General features: G+C 39.3%; 1 protein-coding gene across 1 annotated transcript in view; it reads right to left on the bottom strand.

Moving 5' to 3' along the window:
* Nucleotides 1-933: 933 nt before the first annotated feature.
* Nucleotides 934-23,831, bottom strand: part of atp1b3b (ATPase Na+/K+ transporting subunit beta 3b) — a 34,899-nt gene continuing 12,001 nt past the window's right edge. The window contains exons 2-7 of the mRNA XM_039660134.2: nt 17,239-17,367; nt 15,712-15,810; nt 12,278-12,471; nt 9,982-10,032; nt 5,771-5,863; nt 934-1,450 (exon numbers count right to left, since the gene is read on the bottom strand). Of these exons, the coding sequence (XP_039516068.1) occupies nt 1,283-1,450; nt 5,771-5,863; nt 9,982-10,032; nt 12,278-12,471; nt 15,712-15,810; nt 17,239-17,367 (734 nt within the window). The 3' untranslated portion in view covers nt 934-1,282. The remainder of the gene's footprint in view (nt 1,451-5,770; nt 5,864-9,981; nt 10,033-12,277; nt 12,472-15,711; nt 15,811-17,238; nt 17,368-23,831) is intronic.

Raw genomic sequence — 23,831 nt, 5'->3', positions numbered from 1 at the left:
TATTGCTTTTAAGAGTACATTGACAAATAGTCGGTTTCTCATTGGTAGCACGAAGCAGGATTATTCTGAAAATGTTGCCATCTCATGAAATGCATTTTAACATTTCATATTTCTGAAATATAAGCAGTTAAAAGCTACTGATCGAGTTTGGGGTCTGTAATACTTTTATTCTGCAAGTGACAGTAAAGACCTATTACAAAAACACTCTTACAAAAAAAAAAAAAACTTTCTATTTTTCAAATAATCCTAAAAATCAAAAATATATTTTTCACTCAACGATAGCAGGATTAATTTGACAGCTCTCATCATCTTGACTTGCATTTGAACATTTCAAATTATTTTCAAGTCAAACATACATTAAGTTCATTATTTGCGGTTATGAATTTCAACGACGTCCTCACGCAAGGCCCATTCAGCAGCTCTGTGAAGAAAACACTCGATACAGCCAAAACAAACCTTTGTTTAAAATCACTTTTATTTCAAGATTTTTAAATTCATACAGATCGTAAGGCGTCTGCACAAAGAACAGTTTCTGCAGAGGTTTAAAAAAAATCACTTCCCTCAGATGGTGGACGGGGTTCGATATAGATGTTGTTGTTTTTGGTGTTTTCCCTTCCCCCTCCCCCATCCCTATTTTTTTTTAAATTCTCAATAATCTTAAATTACAGCTATTATATAATTTCATACTCTTGATTTCTTACAGCAGTCAGACAAAGTGAGAGCGATGACGGAGGAAACAGTGTTTAAAATCCATTAAATATGTACATAGAGGCTTCACGTCACACACACACACACACACACACGGCAGGCTAAACAGTACTATGAGGGGAGCACATCATGTGTTGATGCATCTATTTACAGGTCCCTATACTTACTACACGATGACACTACGTTCTCTCTTACGGGGAGGCGTCGGAGGAGAATCAATGTGACTTCTTTTTTTTATTTTTACCATTGCATTTCATTTCCGGTGGGGTGTTTTTGGATAAAAGGGTGGTTCTGATGAGAAATAAGTCCTAAAACCGTAAATAACGTCACATACACACTCTTCTTCCAACCCTGACCCATCCGTGACGCAGGGCCAGTAAAGGTCTGCATGCATCGAACTACACTGTGATCTAGGACGGGAATCAAACCGGACCCTAGACGAGCATTCGTCCTACGACCCTGATTCGAACTCGCAGGACGCCACATAGGGGACGAGGTGAGTGTGATAAACATGAGAAGGGACGGGTTTTGAGTGAGAGGAACTGACATCGTGCGTCTCCGGGATTGGCTCAGGCTACTTGGACACGTTGATCCGGAAGGTGACCCGGCCCATGAACTTGTCGCGCTCGTCGTTGTTGATCAGGTCGGATCCCTCCACCTTGCACTCGATGACGAGCTCAGAGTTGTAGTCTTCCTCAGCCAGCAGAAGCTTCACGGCTACGACGGGCTGGACGTAGCTCGCCTGGGGGAGACGCAAGCGGAAACCACAGAAGTTACAGAAATGATCATGCTAAGAAACTCTGCAATAATTAAAGCAACACCAAGTAACTTTTCCTCTGCCGTCGCCCTACAGGTTGGAAGCGGAACTGTCCATTAGCGCTGTCGTAAATATTTTAGCCTACCGCAGCCACACCCGCTTTGGAATTAACGATGTCCACAGACGAGGTAGAGTATGTCGCATGATTTCATGAACGTATGATGTTTTGCGACAACAGAAACACAGAAAAACTAAATGTGATGCGATCTGGGAAAACCCGTCGGTACGTTTTCAATAAGGTCTAAATATAGATTCAATGTCAGTTTCGGTTTTCACAGGATGAATTTTGAGTTTGTAAGCTTTCGAATGATACCTAATCTATGATGATTACTAAAATATGTGATATGAAAAAAAGGCAATAAATAGAGTGCCAGTTGTCCCGCTAGCAGGACGTGACCGTTAATTAAACCTGGTTTTCTCAAAATTCCATTTCTGAAAATCACAGCGATCAGCCGACTTCAGATAACCATAACTTTTGTTATAGACAAACGATAAAAGACATAAAAACAGATTTGGAAAGGGCTTGAACTCAGCGTGTAAAGGGTCTCAAAACCTGTAATATGACAAATTACACCATGTGGTGGGTTTTCCCAGATCGCATCACAAATAATGACTATGGTAACGCTTGACGCAAAGCAAGTCAAATTTGTAGTTTTCTTATGGTGCGTTCACACCGGACACGAATAACGCGTCAGACGCGAATGATTTCAATGTTAAGTCAATGCAAAGACGTGTTACATGCGTAAAAAATTCCTGCGGCGCGGAAGACGCGGATACGCCTCGTTTGCGCGAATGCCGTGAATTGAACGTCTGGCGCTTTAAGCACGTTACGCGCGAACGATTTAGTTTGTGCATTTGCCATTTGTGCATTCACGCGTTTGACGCAAATTCGCGCCTGCCGCACGAGTTGAAAAATCTGAACTTTGGCGTGAATTCACGCCGCTTTAACCAATCAGTAGCCTAGCTGCTAAGTGTCTGGATGCTTCAATAAATTATTTTGTAATATGACTAAATGCATGGTGGGATTATGCACAACAAAGCAAATATTTTAACACTTAAAACATTATTCGTATATACGAGACATGTTCATTTTGTACTGAATGTTATTCATTCCATATCTAGATTATATGAAATAGTATTATGATGTAAAGACAATCAACATATGTGCATAAGTTCGTGTCTGGACGTGAGAGAAAAAAATCACAGGACAGGTTAATAACTTTTGGAAGCTGGCTCTATTTATCATCAAAACAAAAATAAATGACAGCTAGATTAGGTGGATGAGGGCGAGGGTGATCCTCGCTCTGATGCGGGACAACATGTCATCAAACTGGGCGCGTGACAGGCGGAAGTACCGCTGACAGCGGCCGTCATCGAGCGAGCAAATGGTGAAACTATAGCCAAACGGTTCGCGTCGGAAGGGTACGGAGGACACAGATATACGGCGACGATGATCCCCACGCCGCTGTTCTGCTCTCCAGAGTAAAAACAGAGCGGTAACTCTCTTGGTGAATGCTCGGTCGACATAAAAACAATGGCCGCCAATGGATTTCGATTCTGACGTGCGTCACACACGTAAATTTCGCTTCAAACTTTTGTTTTTACGCGCGCCAGTTTCACTCTTGGCAGGCGAATTAACACAAAGTGGTCAAACGTCAAACTAGACGCGTCAGGCACGAATTTGACGCGCTATTCGCGTCCGGTGTGAATGTAGCATTATGTCTCATTAGAACTACAGAAACGCGACCCGATCTGGCAATCTTACATAGCGTGGATATCAGATAGAGGACCGCATAAGTGCATTTTAGCCATACCACAACTTAATGAACAACTGAAACAATTTTGGAAACATTCTTTTAAAGTAAAAAATCTTACTTAGTGTTGCTTTAAATATGGACACCAATTATATATATATATACAAATTGTTCAAGTTCTAGGAAAGTTTGTCTAAAACCAAAAATCTCATAATATAGGATTTTAAATATTATGATTTTTGGTTCTAGACAAACTTTCCCAGAACTTGAACAAATCCAGAACTTGTTCTTGTGTCCGATCACATAAAGCTGATGCTATTAAATATCTTGTCAATTTTACCTCAATCTTTTTAAAGGAGAACTCCGGCGCAAAATGAACCTTTAGTCTAATAAAACATTGGTACTTAGTCAACCGTTCTCTGAGATTTGTTTTCATGATGATCGAATGTAAAGAGTTTTATCTCTAAAAACTGTTTAGTGTATAACGCTAGTACTGGGGGCATAGAATAAGTAAAAATTATAGATGATACATTTTGTATATATATCAAATATACAAAGAATACATTTTTAAATGTAAACATTCAAATAAAATATAAAAAACAATTATATATATTTATATTTATACATATAAAATATACATATAATATTAAAAAATATATATTTTAAAATATTCTTGTGTATATATGTATATTTCATGTTTAATACATAAAAAAAAAAACAAGCCCTAATTTTCACGTCTCCCATTAAAGGTGCAATCAGACCACTTAATTGAAAAATTAATATTACATACATTTACATCTATATTTTCATACATTACATTTTAAAATGAATTTGAAATATTTATTTTATATCAAATAATTAATTTTCATTCATAAAATTCACAAATTCATAATATTTATATTTTATTCTATTTTTTAAAGGTGCCATATGGAATAATTGAGGTACAAATATCCAAAAAATGAGCTACACACATCAAAAGAATGAGAAGAAATAAGCGCAATGATGTTATTAAAAAACTTGCAAGTTATAGTGCTGCCGAGATATAACCTAAATTAGCATGCTAAATTATTAGCCCCGGCCCGGCAGGTGTCGTAATACCAGTTTCGGCCATGGGAGGCGGTATGCGGGCGGGCAAAAACGTTAGCACCAGCCAAACTGCAGTAACACGAGTAAGTCGCGCCGGCTTGTGTGTACTTGAACCTGCATGTCATGTCGTGATGTCGTGTGGAAATACAGCCCGCTACTAAATTTCAGTTCAGGGATGAGTTAAATAAATGATTGGTCGATATTATGCATGAGGAATACATTTTGCTAAGTTGTAACATATCTTTCAACAGTGTTCGTGTTCGTTTACCATTAGCTAGTAGAGATGATCGGTTCACGTGCGCTAGGGATCTGTCGTCTAACATTTACAAGCGCCAAAACTGCATTTATTGTTTGAATTGCGTAATAAAATTAACAGAATCTGAGAGCTGAGATCGGTCTCTGTGTCCTTTTCTGTGCATGACAAAATGGATGTGGCGTGAGTGTGTGAAAAGTTGTGTGTCTCACGGTGAATTTGTGAGAGTTGGCAGCTCTGAAAGGCGCTAGCTTGGTCCACATCAGGGAATGCTGTCTGTCAAATTAATTCAAACTAATGATAAAAATGTAACATGAACAAAACGAATACCATAAACTAAAAATGCCTGGGCTTTAATTTTCCCATATCGTCGAAATGTAACACAGTCTCATCCCAAAAAGTCATATAACTGACGTCTTGGGGCGTATTTTGACCATACGTCAACATCCGCCTTTTTAGGGCCCCCTTAAACGTCGGTAGATGGCGATCCCGGGCCGTCATACAACTGACGCTTTACCTTTAACGTCAATTAGGTGACGGGTTAGGTTTAGGGTTAGGTTTAGGTATGGGGTAGAGTTAGGATCCCATAACCTCATCTACCGACGTTTAAGGGGGCCCTAAAAAGGCGAATATTGACGTATGGTCAAAAGACGTCCCAAAACGTCAGTTATATGACGTCTTGGGATGAGACCGGGTTGCGAAATGCACCGGCTTGTCAATGAGACGGCCTTTATAATTTAGTATTGAGATGTTGTTCATTTAGTCTCTAATCTCTGAAAATCTCCAAATGATCCACATGAAACTGCGGTCCTCCAACCTTTTACTATTAGTTTTACTGATTAATATGCGTGAGGGAGACCCGCTCGCCCGTGTTGTTTGAAGACATGAGTGCGCGGCTGCGCGCGGCCGCGGAGGTATTTTTCTGGAGGTATACTGCCCCCATCTGGTATGGAATATGGTGTATGAATTGATATTTTTTCCCAGATGGCACCTTTAAATATGCTAAATATGTTTATATTTTATTATATATTCTTTAAATATATTTATTTTTAATATACAGGTCATATTTTTCACATGATTTATTCTGACAACGGTCACCGCTATATCGCGCACCTCCACATTTAAACACTGATCTTGCTGCATTGTACTCACATGCAGTTTCTTGCCGTAATAGGGGTAGTAGCTCTTGTCCAGCACGCCCTCAGTGGGGAAATACTGCATCTGCAGGGGGGTGTCTCTCTGCACCTGGAGACACCACAGCAAAGCACACTGAGATCACACTGCTGCACTTCAATACGTGTCATGTGACTCACGAGCAGTTGCCCGTAGCAACAGACTGCCCTCACATCACTCAAACTGATGACGAGGAAAAATAACACCCCCTTCAAATGCACAAAGACATCAACATTTCCTAAAGCATGTTACACACACAGAACAGCCTTTCGTACAATACAGACAGGACTTTGCATCATGTACTGTATATGAACGCATGAATCCACAACTCCATCACAGTCTATATCCAGCAGTAGCAGGAAGCAACAAACTGTTTCAGGAACAGTTGCAAGGTTCTGATCCTAATGTGCATTCAGTAACCCGTCCATCTTTCATTAGGCGAACCGAATGAGATGATGTGCTGGAAGCCGTAAGCTTTTGAAATGGCTGTGTATCTAGAGAAAGGTCAAAGGTGACGCATGCTTGCAGACAGCGGGAGTCCAACCAAAAAGAAGATCATAGAAACACTAAAAGAAGGTGTTTAGTCAGTCGTTTTAAAGCATCAAAAAGCACTACAGGACCATGATTCATGATTTAATAATCAAATTCAAGTGAAGAATGTAATTATTAAGAATCAGCACAGAAGCTCAAGAAGTGCAGCGTTTCATTCGTAGCTTTCACACAAACCGTCTTTGCTGTAAATACACAGCATTCATTCAACGCAAACTAGAAAATGTTACAGAAATTCACTTTACTCCTTTTCGATACGATTTATGTAAGAACAATCGGTCTATAATTTATGTATGACCACTGCTGTGCATTCACTGTATTTTCACAATAGCGGTTTTAAAGGAGTAGTTCACTTTAAAAAAAAAAACTTTTGCAGATAATTTACTTATCTTTCTTTCTTCAGTCGAAAAGAAATTAAGGTTTTTGATGAAAACATTCCAGGATTTTCTCCATATAATGGACTTCAATGGGAACCAAACGGTTCAAGGTCCAAATGAGAGTTTTAGTGCAGCTTCAAAGCGTTTTAAACGACACCAGACGATGAATAAGGGTCTTGTCTAGCGAAACAATCACTCATTTAATAAATAAATAACGAAGTTTAAGTTTTATAAGCTCAAATGCTCGCCTTGCTCTGTTCTGTGATGAGCGTTCTTGAGTCTCTGTTTGAACTCGTTCATCAAAATGAACTAATCTTTTTTCGAGTCAATTGGTTCATTTAACGAACGAATTGACTCTGGAAAAGATTTGTTCATTTGATAAACGAGTTCGTCTGGTGTCGTTTAAAGCCCTTTGAACAGTTTGCACTGAAACCGTCATTTGGACCTTGAACCGTTTGGTTCCCATTGAAGTCCATTATATGGAGAAATTATATTCATCAAAAACCTTAATTGCTTTTCGACTGAAGAAAGAAAGACATGGATATCTTGGATGACATGGGGATGAGTAAATTATCAGCAAATGTTTATTTAAGAGTGGACTACTCCTTTAATGCAATTTTGATAAGGCGTGGAATCGAAATGTGTAAAAAACACCAAACACAGTTGCTTGTGCGCAAAGAGATGTGGTATTATCACTGGAAAAGTACTTTTGGAAGACCAAAAACGCAACTTTCTTGTGTGAAAGTCCCACAGAAACATTGCAAGGACTTATTTGTGGAAGTTTGTTTAGTAAGTAATGGCAAGATAGAGAAAGCAGAATCCATCAGCATAATTTTGCAAAAGCGTTAAGAGTTCAGAGAGTTCCCGAAGGAGCGGAGAGCACTTCCTTGTGTCCGCTGTATACCTTCAAGGGTCACACGGGTGAGAGCTCTCAGAGAAGTCACGAGGGACAAGAATGACTGAGTGATAAGGCCAGTTCTCACGGGAGTCGAGTCAAAAACATGGCAGGTCTGATAGGAACGGCTCACATCTGCAGCGAAGAACTACGCCAAGGAAGCAAACAAGTGTTTGAAATGGGTCCAACATTGCATAACTCGTGTCTGATATCGGTTAGATGTTTGTGGACGTGTTCATAAGAATTCGTAAGAGGTTTCTGAGGTCAAAAGGCAATGTTTTGCAAGGGGGAGAAAAATATATTACTAGGTCAATAAAATCAATTGGAATACCTGTTGAAACCATGAATTTGACCCAAACGCATTTCACTTTTGCGTGGATTCCTACTAGCAACTGATATGATATGGTGATCCAAACATAAGTGCTAAATAAGCACTTGTAAGCTTAAACATTAATGTGGCCTGAACAACACTAAAGAGCTGTCATGTTTACAAGGTAACAGGCTTTCACAGTGAACAGTGGCTGGTTTGCCTGATTCATGGCATCAAATCTGAGCTAAATCACAGGATTTAGCTATTTAAAAAGGATTTTCGGTGTGAGCACTTATGGCGCTTTTGCATTACCAGTACCGCCTCCCCTCGCCTCACCTTGGCTCGCTTTTCGCTCCGTTTTCCAATGCAGACAATACCGCCACAAATAGTACCCGGTCATCATAGCGACGACTTTCATTCCTCATTGCCCCATCAAGCTCTCGCTGGATCCTCTCTTCGGCCACCAAACAAAGGAAAGTCTGAACCTTCTCATGTGACCACGGCATATTCTTCCGAGTTGCCATATTAATAGTAGTAAGTTTAGTAACCATCTCTGGCCAAACTATTTTAAAATGGCGGGGTTATTCTGGATACTCCATCTGGCGCGTGCAGTGAATAGTGACTAATCAGATTCTCTCTAACCAATCAGAAGTCGGCATTGTTTTCAGTATCGCCTCAGCTCGCTCATAACCTCACCGGAGGTGATACAAAAAAAAGTACCCGAAAGCAGGTATAGGTACAACTTTTACACAGTGGAAAACCAAACAAAGGTGAGCCAAGTCAAGTCGAGTTGGTACTGTGTAGTGGAAAAGCGCCAATAGTAGCAAGAATACAGGATATTGTCAACGTAAACCAAACTATTTGTTCATTTACATGTCATAACTTGGTCCCTTCCAATACAAGTTGGTCCTTTCTGACCAGAATACGATGTCAAGTGCAGCAGCCCTTCTGCTTATAGTCATTTAAGATGCTCGTTGCGTAGCGATACCTTGGACCAGGGGTGTCCAATCCTGCTGGAGGACCACCTTTCAGTAGAGTTGATCTCTAGCTCAAATAAGCATCCCTGAAACATCCAATCAAGGGCTTTGGGATCATTAGAAACTCCCAGGCAGGAGCTGAACTCCCGTGGGACACCCCTGGTCCAAAGTATGGCCAAGAAAGACCACCTAAAATGCTACCCTTCCACCGAAAAAGGGTTGCCTGCTAAGAAACCAACTGACAGATTGGAAAGGTCTTCACTATGCCCAAAAGTGAACACGCAATGACGCACACCCTTAGTTTAAAAGCATTTCACAATTTGCATGTTAATGGTAGGAAATCTTGTGAATCATTCAAATCCGATTGGAATAAACAGAGGGGCCTATGGTGAGGAAGGACCCACTGCTAGGGTTGTTCAACCAAGACACTACGCACTTTGTTCTCAATGGCTGGGGGGTCTGAAGGTATACATCATTTCTAGAAAGAGGGCAGTTAAAAGCACCATAGACAAAGCAGTACAGGAGAGAGGCAGCAAAGAGATGGAAAAGGCCCGGGACACAATGGGGGGAGGGAGGGAGGGGGGCCCGACATCTTACCCACCATTAATACTGCTGGCCCTATAGGCAGCGTGGAGAGAGACCAGATACAAACAGATGTGTAAAAACCCAAGATGGAAACATTAGCATATTAGTTCAGACTCGCACCATCATGATACACTCATCCTGGCATCGTCGTCACTGTGATTCTGCCAAATAAGACATGTTCCCGGACCAACTTATTTTGTTGATCATGGAACTTTTCTGTCTGAAAAATTAAGCCTACCCCTAAACCTAACCCGACTCATAACTTCTCCCTAAAACCAGAGGGGAATAATACCCGGTTTTAGAAGCACATAACCCTGGTTGTACGCCTAAACTTGACATAAACAATAAACTTGTCCCTCAAATCTGATTGGTTGATTGGAATGTTGTTCCAGGATCAACAAAGATGTTGATCCACAAACATGTTGTACTTCGTGAAATCACGTTACACCAAACATTGTACACATTTAAGCTAGAATACAGTGTGATGTGGGCATTACCTTGGCTGCGCAGTTGATACGTGGGTCTCCTTTAGGCCTAAGCCCAATAACCTGCAAAGGATAAGAAACAAACACTGAACAAACATCCTTAGATAACGATCCGACTAATTCCACAACAGCATAACGCTTCAGTTGACGAACAAATGAAACGCAGAAATTTATAAACAAGCCTGGTCTCTAACTTTTAAAGGTGAATGTTGAATTTCTGAGATGCAATTACAACACAACAAAGGCCTATTTAGAAGTTTTTGTCCAAGCGTGAGGACCATGGCTCAGTACATGTGTGACGCGATCTGTGAAAACTCGTCGGATGTCGCGCTGGAACGTTTTCAGTAAGGTCTAAAAATAGGTTTAATGTCAGTCAAAACTGGGTTTTTAATAAATTATTAGTCTATAACCTCTTGTCTATTATCTATGAATATATCTTTGGCCCCTCCGAGGACGAATTGGGCGGCACCGCCCAAAATGACATACTTTTACAAATGTGTATTTATCTTAAAAACTATTCATGATAGAGAGGTGCGGCCTTTTTTGCCGTCTTCCTCAGATTCCACTGAAAACAGTGATAACTGGATACCCGGAGATACCCGGCTTGTATACACACCGCCAAAGGCCAATGAAATCGATGTCGTTTGGCAGATTCACAGGCAACAACCAATGGAAAAATTGCTGATGGAGAAATATTTTTCTTACCCAATCAGGGGAAGGTTACCATGACGTATTCTAGCAAATAGGAGGTCTCTGTAGCCTTGCAAGGGGTGGTACTATATAGTAAGGGATATAACGCAAACAGCGTCAGGAGACGGCAGAAAGCGAACGGACGCGTTGAGTATAAACAAGGCTTTACGGAGCGAGAGCGCGCTGAGATTTATATGAGACAGAGACCGAAGAATCAAATATATATCTATATATACACACAATTATAGCATTATTTATTATTTTAGCTCTTTTATGATAGCAAGCAGTAAACGATTTATAGTGGAACAGGCTCTGGAACAATTACTGGAGAGTGACGAGGAGAAAGCATTGCTTAGAAAGTTCCAAGCACTCCTAAGAAAAACGCCTGGGACTATTTGTAAATAAAGTTCGATTTTTCATAGTTCTTTACACATTTTATTGAACAATTACACATGTCTGTCAAGCAAAGGCTTAGACAAAGATATTTTTTGTTCAAAAACTGTTGACTATTATTGTGTGATTTTCAGAAATAAATGACAAAAATCGAATTTCCGTTTTTGAAATTCTCTAGTGTATTGTACATTTTTCACTCAAACTTCCTTTATAAACACATTACATGCATGCTTATGTTAGCTTATGGTCTTCTGAATCCATAGAGACCAAACACATAGTGTTTCATCTCCATTACATATACAGTGGTTTATAAGCCCAAATGTAAAAATAGAGAAACAGACCAAAAAGGGCTAAGTGCAGAAAAATATTGATTTATAGTGGCAAGCTGAAAAGAAAAGACTGTCTTTGTCTTTAAGAACATGAACATTTAAGATTATTTTCTTAACATTACAAACACCGTTCACATATCAAAATAAACCACATAACATCTAGAATAAAGGCATATCAATGCACATTTCCCACCAGTCCTGTGTAAACCTCAACAGCACAAGTTTTCAGCCGACTTCAGATAACCATAACTTTCATTACCGACAAACAATGATAGAAATTTCAGATTTGGAAAGGGCTTAAAAACCAGCTTATCAAAACACTGTATATAAAATACTGTAATTGGTAAAATGTCACCATATGATTGATTTTTTCCAGATCGCACCACATATGCTAACAGCTAACCTGCGGTTTCAAAAATGAATTCGCTACATTTATATAGTGCTTTTTCTGGGACCTCAAAGTACTTCACATATGGAAGGGGGGAATCTCCTCAGCCACCACCAATGTGCAGCATCCACCTGGATGATGCGACGGCAGCCATATTGCGCCAGAACGGCCACCAAACACCGACTTATTGGTGGAGAAGAGACAAAGTGATGAAGCCAATTAGTATATATTGGGATGATTAGGAGGCCATGATGGACAGAAGCCAAGGGGCAAATTTGGCCAGGATGCCGGGGTCACACCCCTACTCTTTTTCGAAGGACATCCTGGGATTTTTAATGACCACAGAGAGTCAGGACCTCGGTTTAACGTCTCATCCGAAAGACGGAAATACTTTAATAGGTAAAATGTCACCACGTGATGGGTTTCGCATCACATATGCGAACAGCTAACCTGCGGTCTCAAAAGTAGGTACCTTTTACTGGCGAACGCGTAAAAACATGCGACTCACTCGATTCATCTTGACTAGGATGCATGGCTGGCCCTCCGAATAACCAAAAGTGCTATCAGCCAGTCCAGAGCACTGTCGTAGAAAACTTCTCTTGAACTGGCAGGCCTTCTTCTCCACAGTAGGATCATTGCCTTGCTCAAAGTACTCCCCCTTGGTACAGATCTCGTTCCTATCCTGCAGGGATTCATTGTACTCTGAAGTAACAAACGAGAGAGAACAGATGGTGAGATAAAGGTGCTGAGCTGAATATCATCAGCAGTAGTTTGATACAATTGTGTGTTTGGGAGAGGTTTTTTCTTGTCTACAAGTGTAGCCCTTTTCGAAGTCTTTGAGTGCTCCAAATAAGAGCTTAAAAGCCCCCCAAAATGGTTTGTGAAGCGCAACATTCCTGTTTGATATGTCTAGTGGAGGAAGGACATATCAAAAGCTGTACTGCTCTTTAAATAGCTAATAGTTGTAGTTTAAAATCAAGGTCAGAATTGGGACATTTCTACTTGAGATCAACTCCAACAGGACGGAAACAATCGTAGTTGTCTTTAGCACCCAGTAGAGACTACATTTGATGAGGAAATAACTGTTACATGCATGTTTTATATGGTAAAGACATACTACATCCGACATGTTGGCTTTGTCATGTGACCCACGGCACTTCACAGCTCCTCTCCTTTGGACTTAAGGGATAGTAAAACGTCCATCAGATGGACAGTTGAGAACCTCACCAGAAGGAGGAGGTCGTCTGGCTACTTTTCGCCTACCCGTAAAAGTGTTTTATCGGACAAGAATGTCTAAATACCTCTGAGCAGGAGATGTCATTTATATTTCTGGTCCATTTTCCCAGAGTAGAGACACTTTAAATGAGTGTATCTGCCAAAACTAACATCTAGATGACCTTAAAACTAATTGACTAAAAGCCACAAGACTCCAATTTTGATTGCATGGGGTCCTTAAATGAGTCACTCATGACTGCTGTATCTGGATCATTAGTGATCTATTTAAGAAAGACTTTAGCTGCATGTCCGAAAGCTGAAAAAGGAGGCCTTCAGCCACGGTCACACTAGACTATGAGCATGCGGAATTTCTTCGGACACTGCAATGGTCGTGATATGATGTGATGGTCTGCAGAGTCTTATTTATGACCTTAAAGGAGTAGTTCACTTTTAAAAAAAAAACTTTTGCTGATAATTTACTCACCCCCATGTCATCCAAGATGTCAACGTCTTTCTTCAGTTCAGTCGAAAAGAAATTAAGTTTTTTGATGAAAACATTCCAGGATTTTTCTCCATATAATGGACTTCACTGGGAACCAAACAGTTCAAGGTCCAAATGAGAGTGTCAGTGCAGCTTCAAAGGGCTTTAAACGACACCAGATGATGAATAAGGGTCTTATCTAGTGAAACGATCGGTCATTTAAAAAATAAATAAAAAAGTTTAAGTTTTATAAGCACAAATGCTCGCCTTGCTCTGTTCTGTGATGCGCGTTCGTGACTCTACTGTTCGAACTTGTTCATCAAAATGAACTAATCTTTTTTCAAAACATTTGTTTCATTCAACGAACGAAATGACTCAAAAAGATTTGTTCATTTTGTTCATTCGTTCATTCAGCGAACGATATGAACTACATGAGTCGAAAAAAGATTCGCTCATTTTTGATGAACGAGTTCGAACAGGAGAGTCACGAACACGCATCACAGAACAGAGCAAGGCGAGCATTTGTGCTAATAAACTTTATTTTTGAAATGACAGATCGTTTTGCTTGATAAGACCCTTATTCATCATCTGGTGTCGTTTAAAGCCCTTTGAAGCTGCGCTGAAACTCTCATTTGGACCTTGAACCGTTTGGTTCCCAATGAAGTCTATTATATGGGAAAAATACTGGAATCTTTTCATCAAAAACCTTAATTTATTTTCGACTGAAGAAAGAAAGACATGGACATCTTGGATAACATGTGGGTGAGTAAATTATCAGCAAAGGTTTTTTAAAAGTGAACTACTCCATTAATTTATAACAAATAGTAATACACATAATTTTTTCTTTTTAAAATTTACTCGACTTTACTGCAAAAATATTGTTGAATTAATTCAGCCAAAAAGTCTCGCCGTGATGTATCGATCTTTACTGGTCACACGACTTCATGTGATTCGCGGCTGAGAGTTTGAACGCCGCAAAATGCAAAACGTGTTGCATGAGCTTCTATTAAGTCAATGGAACGAAAAAACGCCTTATTCGAAGCAAGTTATGAAGTCATCAAGGCACATCCAAATCCAATGTTAGCTTCCCTTCCTGTCTCCTGAGATCCCTTCATCTGATTGATTTTTGAAGGCAGAATAGATGTATCCTTCACTGCCTTTGATATCCCACAATCCTGTGCTTTCAATTCTGTGACAGTTGAGCTAAAAAATAAAGATGGCATCTGAAATTTGTGGTTGATGGACAGTATGTGTGTAAATGTACATTTTTGATCAACGTTTTCCACTTATTTAGTAATTTCAATTGAGAAATGACTATTGTGGTAATTAAATATTTGCCTCGTTACCACCAACGTTCGCTCGATTTTGTTGTAGATCATTAAACTCTTATTCTGCCTCGGAAGTCGGTCCGAAATTGGTTTCGTGAGGCACCTTCATGCGCAATCACTGCCAACAAAGTCATTGCCTGACGACAAGTCAGCACGGATGCAGCTACGTTCTCAAGTGGGGCGGTGATCGCATACAGCTGAGAACAATTTAAGAGTATTAAGAAGATCAGATTCAAACCATCCAAACAGAGGCTACACAAGGGGACGTTATCTGAGAGACTTAGGTATTGAGAGAAGGAAATCAAATTCCTAACATACCTTTTATATTATGGAGGATTTTAAGTCCAGAAAATCGGACTACACCACCTCCTCCTGATTACTTAAGGGTAGCGGTTGCTTGTCCCAAATATGACCTTGATGACCAATAGTGTAACGAAAACATCCATGCAAGTAAAAATGTGTCATTTTATCTAGAAATTGGCTGTATTACAATATCCTCCTTTGATGATTTGTTTCAAACGTTTATTTTATCCACCCATTTGCCTGCCATATATGGATAATGTTTGTTTTGAATAGAGTTGAAGTCTTCTGAACAGCTTCTTAGAGAAGACTGACCTGCTTAGTGCAGGAACCCCGTCAAACCATTAAAATGGACTGCAGCCTCGGTTCTTGAACTAGCTGGACCTTGAAAGGTCTAGTTTTGCTCTGGGTTTAGGTGTTATGAGATCTAGTTGGGTCTGGGGAGGCCTGATAATGGTCACGGTCTTGAAAGGTCTGGTACTGGTCTGGGGGGGGGGGTTAAAGTATCCTCTGAGTTACCTAGTTAGGTCCAGGTGGTGCTATGTTCAATATCCTTTTATACCTTAACAAGGCAAATATGTAGAGAGGTATGGTCCTTAAAAGAGCGTTGATACTCACGCTGCAGGAACGACTCCAAGTGCTGCACATACTTGTTGTATTGCCCGGGAATGGATCGGTTAAATGCAATTTCCAAGGACCTCGGCCTAATCATCAGCCCTAAGGACAAAATATGCCATGCAGGTAAACATCATACACATGTAATGCAGATTATTGTGCCCAAAAACTTTCAAAATGTGCATTTTTTGTGTTGACACATCTGCAATACTAGTCGGATAATGGCATTTTTTACCTCCATGACTTTACAAATACGTTTTCCAGTCAATTCCAATTACGAATAATGATATTCACCAACACATTTTAGAAGGGAGTTTGAGACCTTTGGTTTTAATTATTTCCACTACTCCATGTGGGAATTTGAGACTTGTGTCTTAAAAAAATACGTCCATTTAAATATGACAGAATATGTTTTCAAAATGATGCAAACCTTTCTGACTGTATGTGTGCTCATTGGGGAATGTACGTCATTATTGTATCAGAACACCTCCGATTCGTCAATGTGCATTTGTGATCATTATCCCTCAAAATCTTGCTTGGACCATTAAATGCACTGATGATTGGAGACACTAACGGCAACTTGTCTGAAACGATGTCCAACTGTGTCTGTACCGAGAACATTCTGTTACTAAAAGATCTGGAGAAAGGTGGGGGGGAGCTGAGGGAAGAAAAGATCAGTGGGAGGAATAAATTGACACTTGGGGAAGGATGAATGATAGCGAGCGAGAGAGAGTGTCTCACTTGCCGGGTTTAACGGCGCTCATAATTGAGAGCGAGGCTGGATTTGGAGCGCTCTCATCGCAACCACTGTACACAAGTGTGTGTGGGGGCTGTACAGTGTACGACCGTGTGTGTGTGTGAGAGAGAGAGAGTGTGGGAGGCTAATGGATGATGTGCAACACTGCTGAGACTGGTTTGTGTGTTCTGACTGTAATGGTAAAAATAGCACTGAAAAAAAAAAATCACACCAGCTAAATGGCACCTCGAATGCAAGTTATGTCTCTTCCGTTACTCTCAATGTCAAAAATTGTGTATAGTAAATGGCGATTTTTCTCAAGGCAAAAGGGCTTTTTTGAAGTAAATGGATTTTTACGTGACGCGCCGTTTTATTTACATCGTTCTGTGGTTGAAACACTGATTGATTGACTACAAGGAGACATATCGCATTTTGGAAAGTTGTCAACATACCTTCTAATGTTCATTCATGTTTATTTCATGCTGTAACAAGTAGTAAAGAGAAGAGATGCTCGGTTTACATGCGCTTCATTCGAACTGAGGTGTTACAGGAGTCATGCCACCTTAAAGAGCGCGAAACCGTATTTATCGTTTGAATTTCATTATAAAATGGACACATCAAAAGTAACAGCTTATTGCGGTTTGTTGGATGGGAGGCAAGATTTAAGAATCAATATCGGTTCATAAAAATGAGAATCGGTTAAAAGTTTACAACATCTATTGATTGGTACCGCTTTGCATAATACATATTTTCCCAAAGGGGCTTAACAAACCTTAATGTTGTGGGATTGTTACCTGGATTGGCCACTCGGTCCCTGTATCTGGGAGTGTGTTCCTCCAGCGTCTGTAGCATCACCCACATGGTGAGACTAAACATCCCAGCCAGGAAGCCATAGAAGACCAGATAAAAGAGTAATATAAGACCTGCCGAGAGAAGACACACAGGTTCAAACACGGCAGAATGCTCACAATTTCTTTCCCAAACCTATAAAGTATTGGGAATTTGTTCCCATGACTCTTTCCATGTAACGTCACAGAACAAGCCCACTTGGAGCAACCGGTGGTTAGCACAAACACAACAAGAGTGCGTCATCTGGAAAGCATCACATTTTATTGATGAGCGTGTGATGAACCTCGTAAAAAGAGCGGATTCACAAGCCTTCTGAATCATAAACGGAGCAGGGCGTCACTCCAGCGTCCAACCGGAGCTGAGGAATAAGCAGGGAAAAGGTGTGTGTTTGAGAAGTTCAGACGTTCACACACTCGCATGATGGCTTGGGGGTCTGGAACCAGTAGCACAACAGTGTGGATTAAACTTGTTCTTGCAGTTTGCACTCCCATGCATTGTAACTAATGTCAGAAAAGAGGGAGGATGGGGGGAGGGGCAACTGTAAAATGAGGAATGCGACGACTGGATGCTTTAGAAAAAGCCCAAACATACAGTATGTGCTCGTTGGAGAAATAATGAACGGTGGTTAATCTGGGAGAATCGTGTACAGGGTGATTGGCACCAAGAAATGGTCTGGTCACATTTCACCTCAAATCAAAGGGAAGAATACATAAATTTAAGCACAATTATGGATTCGGCCATTGTAACTTTCCTCAAAAGAATAGACAGGAGTGGATGAGTGGACCGGACGTGTGGCTTTAGGCTGGGCATATTTGCTAAATATGTATACATAAATATTAAATCAATCATGATTTGTTTGCAATTTAAAACAAGGCGGTTTTAGGATATATAAAAATTCAAGCTAGAGCTGCAGGATAAATCACTGAAAGATTCATTTAGACCAGTTTTTAATTCAAACCATTGTTTTTAATAATTCAATCAAATTGAGCCAATATTTTTAGACAGACTGCAGCAATTAACAGTTTGTCCTTTTGAACCTAGTAAATTGCATATTTTTATTAGTTGTCTATTAAAATCATGGGATAATCGTGATCTCTTGTGAAATTCTCAATTATACAAATTACTTTAATGCAAAAAGTCTGTATAATTGGTTTAAAGGGTTAGTTCACCCAAAAATGAAAATTAAGTCATTAATTACTCACCCCCATGCTGTTCCAACCCCGTAAGACCTTCGTTCGTCTTCGGAACACAAATGAAGATATTTTTGATTAAATTTGAGAGCTGTATAACTACCACATTGGCTCCTAAAGGACTGCCTCTTGACGGCCCAGAAAGTCAATGAAGAAAATGTTTAAATATCCCAAGTGACTCGTTATTTTTGTTTGTTTTTTCGCACAAAAAGTATTCGCGTCGCTTGATAAACATATAGTTGAGCCACGGTAGTCACTTGGGATATTTAAACATTTTCTTCATTGACTTTCTGGGCCATCAAGAGGCAGTCCTTTAGGAGCCAATGTGGTAGTTATACAGCTCTCAAATTTAATCAAAAATATCTTCATTTGTGTTCCGAAGACGAACGAAGGTCTTACGGGGTTGGTACAGCATGGGGGTGAGTAAATAATGACTTAATTTTCATTTTTGGGTGAACTAACCCTTTAATGAGATGTGAGAATCATGATGTGCGGAAACAAGTAGAAGCAATACAATTTGAAAGAACTACAACAAGTAAATATACTTAAAATTACTTATTTTATTTTGCATTAAAATAGGCTACCGAAAACTTGGGAGTGATATTAGAGAATGAATAAATCATATACGTGATTTATTAATGCTTTTATATCACTATCAACATTTGCTCCCATGACTCTTCCATGTAATATCACAGGAAAATTTATATTTTTATTTTTTTAATTTTTGGGGTGAAATTTGCCCAGATATTGAAACTAAAACAAAAAAAGTAACACTTTTTGGCCAGCAATCCATCTGTGACCAATTAAGCACAACAACTGTAGGAACACGATGACTCCATCTCTCGCACATTCAGAGAACAACATGTAACAACAGTAATGACGAAACTACAGCCTGAGGGACACAGTCTACAGCGCAGAGACTGAGACAAGCATTAAACACTCAAGAGAAATCAACACGTTCACCTCGATGGTAAAGCTAGTTTTTTTCTTTAAAATCGTATAAAGTATAGACCCCTTTTGCGCCGACGTCACAGTTACGTCACGGTGCTAGCTGGAGGAAAAACAAAGAGAAAACTGGAGGCGGCCAATACAAACCAGCACAGATTCGGCTACATAATAGGGAGCTTAAATTATTGTTACTGTGATTAAATGTCATCTTGTTGTGTTGTTAAGTGCAAGAATTTATGAAATATGAATGTATCTGGAATTTTTATTTCTAAAAAATATACACATCTTTAAAATCGCACCGTAATGTCACTCTATACATTGTCATCGTCTCGGCTCTGGCTCGGCAGAACTGCGGATCATAAACACAAGTCTTGTACAGGACTATATACGCCTTATTCACGGCAGCGCCATCTTTGATTTTTAATGAGAATGAAAGCGAGGCTGTGAGGGATAGACTTGCATCTCTTCAATGGGCTGTACTGTTATTTAATGTGTTTTCGGATTGTTCTGCTCATGAAACACTGGAAAAATATCTTTCAAAGAAATGTCAGTTTACAAAAAACTCCCGACAATGTAAGCTGTGGAAAACTGTAAGTAATCTAGCCGCTTTATTCAGCTTTTTACAGCGGATGCCATTGGAAACACGGTAAGTCTATCCCTCACAGCCTCACTTTCATACCTGTCATGGCGCTGCTCTGAATGTGGTCTATAGGAATCTAAAGATTTATATGCCCTCAGATTCTCTTTACGATCTGTTTCTCTATAAGGTAGGTGTAGAAGTCACTCAACCGAGGTAACGTACGTTAATCCTGTCAGATCGTCCATGCATTGAGTGAGCGTTTAGGCTAAAGGTCGGCCAATCTGGTTCCGTCCGTTAAAAATAACTTTTGGAAATAACAATTGCGGTCCTGGACACGGAGTGAACTTACACATTAAGATAAAATCGGATATTCTCCAGTCGTTGTTAAAAAACAAGCTAACAATAATTGCTAACTAGCGTTAGTGAAGCGGCCAGAGGGATCGTTCTGCCTCCACCTAAGCTCTGCCCACAAAAAAACGTCATGTTTACCAACTGAAAAGGGGTCTATATAGACCTTATGCACCAGAAAAACAAGGGCTCCACCATCTTTAGAATATTGTCTTTGAACTTCCGGTTTTGCGGTCTCTCTGTATATCTCTATGGCATTGCTGTCCAGGTGTAATTCGCTTTGAAGTGGACTTACATAATGTGAAGTTAACGAAAGTTATCATGAGGGTTGTAATGTTTAAAACAATCGTCTTAACAAACGTCAGTAGATCAGGAAGATTTTAAAACGAGCCGTTCATTCATAAATAGGCAAGATCGCTATGAAATTACAGACCAGAAGACAAAAGACAACGATCGCAGCGCTGCAAAGGGGCGGGGCTACATATGGTCTATAGACAGGCCCAGACAGAATCTCATGACTGTTTTCTGGGCTGATTTTCACAGAAAATCGTGTATAAATGGGTTTAAACGGGTTTAAATTTATTTAGAAGTAAACAACAACAGTATCGGTTGCTGAAAGCGTTATTAAATTAGCAAAAATCTATAATAAAATGTACATGAAAGAGTATAAGTGGAACTTTGTGAATGATGCGTGTTCTTTGATTTTCAGATTCAACGTGGACATGCATTTAAAATTACACAACAGAAAGAGTTGAAAATGGAAGAAAAAGATAAAACAGATTAAACAAAAATGCAGGATAGACCAGAGTTATTTTAGTATTACTGGAAAATATTCATTTAAAATAATACATAACTTTTTAATGAATTATTTAAATATGTCTACAGTTTTTATTCATTTATATTTCAGTTATTTTAGAACATCAAGTAGTTAAACTAGAAAATTAGAAATGTTTCTTTGGGAACTAGCAAAATCTAATTGAATCATTTTAATATTTTAATTTAACAACATTAATATTTCAAATGCAATATTTAAATTAACGTTTATTTGAGCAAACTTTAATAACCCTGCGGCAAACTTAACGCAACCCTTACCAAAAGAGTACAGTGGTGATCATAGGATGCTACAGTATCAATGGCAGTTCAAATTCAATAAAAACAATAGTGCTGTTTAAATACCATATTTATATATTATTGTTGCATTTTAAACGTAGTCAAAGGTGCTTCAAGGAAACCCATGTGAAGTGCCCAGAATCCCACAGTAGTGTCCCATCCAAACATGGACACACTATGGAATCTGGACAGAGAATAACACGGGTCTGAGGTAAGGGAACATAATTACTATTTGAAGAAAAGTAAAAGCAATAAAAATAGCGAGATAAAAGGATAAAGGAGGGGAAGTGAAGTGAAGGACAGTGTGTGTAAGAGCGTGAGAGAGAAGATCAGTTTAATTATAGATGCATTTCTTCTTTGCAGATGTCTCTGAGGTAGACTCTTACTATAAATAGCATCTGGGGGAGGATAGTTTAGTGATGGCACAGCACTGGCCTAAGGAGATGCGCGCACACACACACACATTCTGCTGCCTGTCATAATATTCCCCTGTTGAATCAGTCTTAAAGTGTGTACTGGCACGCATTTGCTACAAATGCAAATGAACAACCATAATTACATTTATCCAAAGAATTGAAAATTCTATATCAGGGTTGATGAAATGACGCTCATTTAGTCGCCTGCAATAATGCATTTTTATAATAATGCGAGAAAAATATCATTTAAAAACACAATCTTATAAACATGTTTCTAATTCTTAAAACTATGATTTGTTTGTTTTTTGACTAGTAAGGAAATTGGTTTCATATAAAGTTTCACAAAAAGAATTCAATTATTTAAAAAAAAAAAAAATGTGATAAAAAGCTTAATTCATATTTGACAAACTTCTCTTCTAAATCAAACCATTATGCAGAAACACAGAGGAAAAAAATGTCAATAAATCACTTAACATAAGATCATCCGACCATTTTTTGATATGGAAAGGTTAGATGTAAAATTTCATGTGGCATTACTCCCCTAGGCTTGTGAATAAATGACAAAAATTTAATTTTACCCTGAAAAATAAAATATAAAAAAAACTGATGAAAAAGAACGGTTCAAGTATCATAAAAGATCATTGATTGAGAGACTTTTCAAAATCCTTTTAAGCTCCATTAAAGATTTCAAGATAAATGAAGACAGAAATGTAATTCAAAGAGCCTGTTTATTCTGGAAAGGGTGCCAATGAAAATACTTTATTACTTGTATTCGTCACCTAAAAAGAGTTCCCCCTCATAAAACACCTGCACACCGCTACAATATGTCAGCTAGTTTCAGGAATGGAATATTAATCGGTCTTGGCTCTCATTAGATTTCCATTTGGCAGATATTACCCCAACATACGGCTGGGATGCTGAATGCTTCTGAACTTTGACCGGGAAGCTGATGTGGGAAGGCGGAGGAGGAGAGAGGAGCAATAACACAAAGAGAGAGAGAGAGAGATGACGTCTCCTTAGTCAGAAGGGATATCAATACCGGAGAGCAGGACGACTGAGATCAGTAGCCAGTCATTGCTGTCAGGAAGCCTCTCAGCACATCATCACATCTCCATTTCACTCTCACGCCTCCATCTATATCACTGCATCTTGGTCTATGCTCTTGCTAATGCCTCTTAGAGTCAATACTGGCACAATGGCTGACATGCCTTCAACACAACAGATCCACTACTAGAGTGTCTGTGGGCAGGAAACGTTCACCACTAACAAAATAGAAAAGTATTTGACGAAACCGATGTTTGAATTTTGACTGAATGGAGTTTAAAAATTACATTACATTTCAACAATATTATTTAAATTGTACAACAGTTGTCATTTTGTACCAAGTCGGTACTGAAATTTTAAAAATGACCCAAATGACCTATAGCTCAAACGTGATGCACCAATCACAGTGCGCCATTCTCGGTTACCACGTCCGTTGAAATCCATTCAGTTAGTCAGTTTTCATTTGTTTTTTTCTTGTCATTTTAAGTTTAAAATGGTCAAGAGGTGTACATGGGGTTCAAGCAACTCCGACACTAGGTTCCCGAGAGGCTGGCCGACGGTGCGTATATTTTTACCCTTTCCCAAGCCACATCTACACTGAGATGATTGTCTGCTCTGGATTAAGTAATGCGATAGACCACAACACCAACTAAATGTGGATATTAAACAAGGGTGTCTACATCTGTTCTAAGTTAAGTCAACAACGTATTTGAACGTTATCTTTAATATCTTTAACGTAACGTTAGCCTAACATTAGAAAACATTAACTTCTAGGTGCGTTGTACATCGTGACACTTAGCTTACGTATCTGTAAATAACCGAGATAACAAATGTTAACAATGTTGTGCTGAATGATTCATGAATACTGTAGCACCAAACGGTGATGGCAACGATATGCGGTT

This window comes from Pimephales promelas, chromosome 16 (genome assembly GCF_988280905.1).
Source record: "Pimephales promelas chromosome 16, fPimPro1.hap1.1, whole genome shotgun sequence".
NCBI lineage: Eukaryota > Metazoa > Chordata > Actinopteri > Cypriniformes > Leuciscidae > Pimephales > Pimephales promelas.
Note: the sequence above shows the minus strand (reverse complement) of the source record. Positions and strands in the feature narration are given on the sequence as shown.